The 5,188-nt window shown below is 33.0% G+C and overlaps 1 protein-coding gene across 1 annotated transcript; it reads left to right on the top strand.

The window, feature by feature from the left end:
* Nucleotides 1-482: 482 nt before the first annotated feature.
* LOC107469567 (peroxisomal and mitochondrial division factor 2-like) lies at nucleotides 483-4,183 on the top strand. The gene is made up of 2 exons (XM_016088942.1): nucleotides 483-721; nucleotides 3,388-4,183. Exons 1-2 carry the CDS (start codon nucleotides 483-485, stop codon nucleotides 4,181-4,183), a joined length of 1,035 nt encoding a protein of 344 aa, XP_015944428.1.
* The last annotated feature ends 1,005 nt before the right edge of the window (nucleotides 4,184-5,188 follow it).

The raw sequence follows: 5,188 nt of genomic DNA, 5'->3' as shown, positions 1-5,188 counted from the left end.
GGATTTTGGCGACATCCAATCCCCCTATAGACACTCCTAACTGAAATAACAGAAGTTCTCGATCTAGAGTGTTCAGAATAAGACTGTGGTAGATGTCTCGCACCTAAAGATATTTTTCCAGGAACAACTTGAGGCACGACACATGTAGATGGTTCTGGGTAGAGAATAAATTATCCACCCATTGAGTCAACTCAAGACCTTGAACCTAATCAATAATGTGTCTATATTGTTCCTCATTGTGTGCCACTGTGCCTAGTAATTGTGACAATAAATATTGCAGTGCATGTGTCGATATGTATTCTTTGCACATGATAAAAGGCTGACCATATGGATGTATGAAAGGTTGGGTGGAAGGCTGTGCATATTCCTATGTGTATGGTGGGTATGGTTGTGAGTATGATGGTATGTGTGGTTGAGTAAAGGTTGTGCGTAATCTTCTGAGTATGATGGGTATGGATATTGTGATGGGTATACATATAGCGATGGGTATGGTTGTTGGTGTGGGCATGTGTATGGTGGGTATGGATGCGGTGGGTATGCATATGGTTGTGGATATGGGGGTTGTTCTTGCTAAGGTGGTTATTTTTGCTAAGGTGGTTATTGTTGTTGAGGTGGTTGCTCTTGCTCGACACGCTCGGAGAGTAGCAAATGATCACCGAAATTGCCAATATACTAGTCCATGTACTAGTCGAATGGTTGATAGTTGTCAATATGTTGACTTGTCAAGATGCACACAGAACTATTATTCCATCGTGAGATCCATTTGCCATGCTTTACTCCCTAATTCTTATTTTTTAGACGCATCAGTACTATGTTATGCAACGCTCTAAGTTTCATAGTGTCTATTGAGAGTCTTGATAAAAATCAAACTGTCTTCGAACCCTATCAGTCAGATGTTACCCCACAACCTCAAAACATATTAGAGGCACAGTTGCATTCCATAGATCTGCACGTCATTGATCTCAAATGGAATAAAATGAAGGACAATTCGATTGTGACGGTAATAAATATTATAAGCAAACCTAAAATAAGTAAATATATGCTAAAAATTAATAATATTAATTCTATTTTTTCAAAAGTAATTAAAATACAAGAAAAAACCCTAAAAGTATGTACTAACAGTTAATAATAATTCAATTTTATTATTAATTATTTTAAACAAAACTAAAATAAATAAATATATAAATTAAACCTAATTTCTAAAAAATTTTGAGTAAAAATATGTAAACATAAAATAAACTCCAAAAATAAACCCTAATCATTAATAATAATCAAGGTTAATATATTTTAATAAATTTTTAATACTAAACCTAATTCAATAAAATAATATATACTAACCATTAATGATAATACTATTTTTTAACGGTAAAAATAAACTAAACTTAGTTAACAACATATACTAATAATTACTAATACCGTTACTCTTTTAATTAAATATTTAAACTAAAAAATAATTTACTAAAAGGGTTAAGTACAATTTTGCTTTCTAAGGTATATGCTGAAAATTTTTTTTGTCCTCAATTTTTTTTTCATACAAAATTGTACCTAAGATTTAACTTAATTTTAAAATCGTCCTTCGGATCAAAATGCCTTTCTCCTTCTTCACCAAAATACTCAGTTTCTTTCTCCATTACAGTAACATCTCTTTTTCTTTTTCTTTTTCTTTTTCTTCATTACAGTATTGAAAAATAAAAAACATAGTCAATGTAATAAAAAATAGCAACAACAGCAACAATTTCAACTAGTAGCAACAGAACAATTTTAACTAGCAGCAACAACAGAAGATAAGAAGAGAAGATAAACTATTACTATCTCTCTCAATCTGAAGAACCAAAAGAGATAGAAATAGAAGCAGAACAATCAACAATAATAGTAAAAATCAGAAGCAGAAGAATGAATCATAATCAGAAACAGAAGAACAATGGAACCAGAAGAGGAGCGGCAGATCAACCCTCTCTCTCTCTTTAAACTCCGTGCGTCCCTCTCTCTCCTCGACAACGGCTCGGTGGTGGCTGAACGGGATGGACAACGACAGAGTGTGGTAGCAGCGGCGTTGAATGTGGTCTCCTTTTCCCTTCCGATCCCTCTCTTCTCCCTTTCTCCTCTCTTACTCTCTGTTTCCCCTTCCCCGCTTGTCTCCCTATCCGTTCTTTTCTTTCTCTTCATTTTTTCCCTTTGTTTCCCTTCTTCCCTTCCCTTTGCCTCCCCCCATTCTCTTTCTTCCCTCTCCTCCTTCCCCCGATTCTATTTCTCCCTTTGTTGTTTTCTTTCTTTTTTCTATTTTTTTATTTTATAATTTTTTTATTTGGGAGTATTTGGATCATAAATTATAAAACTTAAGTAAAAAAATAATTTTAAAATTAAGTTAAACTTTGGACGATTTTGTATATAAAAAAAGATTGGAAACGAAAAAAAGTTTCGATCTATACTTTAGGGACCAAAATCGTATTTAACCCTTACTAAAAATATATCCTAAGCATTAATAATAATACTTATGATCTGTTTTTCTTTCTTCCAATAAATTTTGCAAAAACCTAAAGATCAATAAACATATAGTAAAAATTAATAATATTAATTTTTTTCAATAAATAATTAAAATACAATAATAAATCCTAAAAATATGTACTAATAATTAAAAATAATTCAGTTTTATTATTAAATATTTCAAATAAAACTAAAATAAATAAGAATAAAAATTAAACCTAAGTTTTAAAAAAATTTGAATAAAAATATGTAAAAATAAACCTTAATCAATAATTATTAATAATAATCAAGGCTAATATTTTTTAATAAATTTTTAACACAACGTAATTCACTAAAAAATATAAACTAACTATTAAATAAATATGTTTTTAAAAATTATTTAAAATAAAACTAAAACAACTAATTAATAATATAAACTAACAATAGTTTACTAACATTGACACTAATACAACTATTACAACTACAACAACAAAGTCATGTTTTTTTTTAATTAGTCTTTTTCAACTTACAACTAATTTAATTAGCACTAATAAGCAACTATAATATTAAAAAGGGTAAGTACTTTTTTCATCTCTAAGGTCTGGGGTGAAAATCAAATTCGTCCCCGACCTTTTTTTGTTATTAAAATCATTCTCAACGTTACAAAAAGTTATAAAATCGTCCTTTTTATTTTTTTACCAAATTACCCTTAACAATTAATAAAAATAATATTAAAAATAAAAACAAAACCCCACCCCGGAGTCTCTACCTCCTCCCCAACCCCCAATTCTTCTTCTGTCCCTTTCCGTCACCCTACCATCTTCTCCTTTTCTGTCACCCTACCATCTTCACCCTATCGTCGTCGAGCTTCTGATGGTGAGGGCATCTGCTCTTCCCTCTTTCTTGATCTGTTTCTATCCTCAGCCACAACTACGACAGAGTTGGCGTGATAAAGAAGGAGTTGGAGCAGTCACGCGATGCAACTAAGGCCGCAAGTGCGATCGCTGCGAGGGCGGCGGAGTTGGAGACAGAGTTGGCGAGGCTCCAACATGACTCTATATCAGATATGAAAGTCGCCGAAGAGACGATGGCTGAGGCTGCTGCGCTCAGGAAGCTGCTACTGGAGATGGAATCCAAAGTGAAATTGCTGGAGCGAGAAGTTGAATTCTTGAAGAAGGACAAATCTAAGAGTGAAGAGAAAATTAGGGATTTGGAAAAGAAAATTGGGGCTCTGGAGAAAAAAGATGTTGATGAGAGGAACAAGTGGACTAGGGTTGAGGAGGAGTTGAGGGAGAAGATTCAAGAGATGGAAAAGAAGGTTTTGAAATTAGGGCAGAAGACTAAGGAAGTGGAGAGCTTTGCGAATTCAAAGAGATCGGATATGGAGGAGTGGATTAAGGAGAAACTGAGCTTGCAGGAGGCACTGAAGAAGTTCAAGGAGAGAGAAAAGAGCTTGGAATTATTTGTTGCTCGATTGAAGGTAGAAGCAGGAGTGGTTGAGAATGTGATAAGAGGACTGAACCAGAAGGTTGATACTGTGAATGGTGTAGTGAATGGAGATGGGGTTATTGCTAGGGTTGAGAAAGGGGTAAAGGGTTTGAATGTTCAGTGGCCTGTGGTGGTAGCTGGTTCTACTGTTGTTGCAGCTACTGTTGTGATCTGGTTCTACTTTTGGTTGATCCATGAAAATAATAACAATGATGGTTTCTTTACGGCTTAATGTTTATCAAGCCTGTAAATTTTGATTTCTTGTTGAAAAGTTGGAATACTTGTTGGTTATTAGCACTTTTTTTTTGAGGAATTAAAATAGAATTTTGTGTGTTGAGTTTGCTCACTGCTTGACCTTGATGATAAATTTAATTTGATAATCCTGTTATCGATTTACTGCTCAAAATTTTTCTTGATACTAAATTTTGTGCTTTGGGGTTTTTTCTTTTTCTGTTGTAAATCATTCTAATGAGGGTGAGGGTAAGGGTGAAGGTGAGGAGTATTTTTTTTAATTTTTGTTTAAGGGTAAAATTATCCAAAAAATATTATTTATAGCAAAAGGACAATTTTATAACGTTTTGTAATGTTGAAGATGATTTTAATAACAAAAAAAGGTCGGAGACTAATTTAATTTTCACCCCAAATCTTAGGGACAAAAAAAGGACTTAATCCTATTAAAAAATTATAAACTATTTTTTATACTGCTTTTAGCTTAAAAAATTAAATAATAACAATAAACTACAACTAAAATACTCATTTGTGTATTTACTATTTAGTAGTAATTGAGTGTAGTGCACAAATCTCTCTCCCTAGTATAGTGTCACCATTTTGTTTGTGCTAGTGAGGTTGAGAAGTTAGACTTTGAGAGTGATTTGAAGAGAATATGGGAGAATGGAAGACCGGAATGGAAAGAAGAAACGAGGAAGATGGGTTTAGGGGGTTCACTTAGAGGGAGAGAAGTGACGACCACATGCCGTCCATCCACGTCAGCAATGTTTTGTGGTGAACGGTAATGTCGTTCTCTTTTCGGGTTAAGTACTGAAATCGTCCCTAAAGTCTGGAGTGAAAATCAAAATTGTCCCCGACCTTTTTTGTTATTAAAATCATCCTCAATGTTACAAAACGTTATAAAATTGTCCTTTTCCACTTCAATTTTGTTTTTTTTACCATATTACCCTTCATTATTAATAAAAATAATTAAAAATAATATTAAAAAATTAAAACAAACTCCCCCCAA

The sequence above is a fragment of the Arachis duranensis genome, chromosome 10 (genome assembly GCF_000817695.3).
Source record: "Arachis duranensis cultivar V14167 chromosome 10, aradu.V14167.gnm2.J7QH, whole genome shotgun sequence".
Taxonomy (NCBI): Eukaryota; Viridiplantae; Streptophyta; class Magnoliopsida; order Fabales; family Fabaceae; genus Arachis; species Arachis duranensis.
Note: the sequence above shows the minus strand (reverse complement) of the source record. Positions and strands in the feature narration are given on the sequence as shown.

What these genes read in the sequence shown, in the direction of transcription:
- LOC107469567 (XM_016088942.1), top strand. Translation starts at nt 483, where the DNA reads ATGGGTATGGTTGTTGGTGTGGGCATGTGTATGGTGGGTATGGATGCG. An exon ending in AGTTGTCAATATGTTGACTT is followed by an intron (nt 722 to 3,387) that starts GTCAAGATGCAC and finishes TTCTATCCTCAG; the next exon opens with CCACAACTACGACAGAGTTG.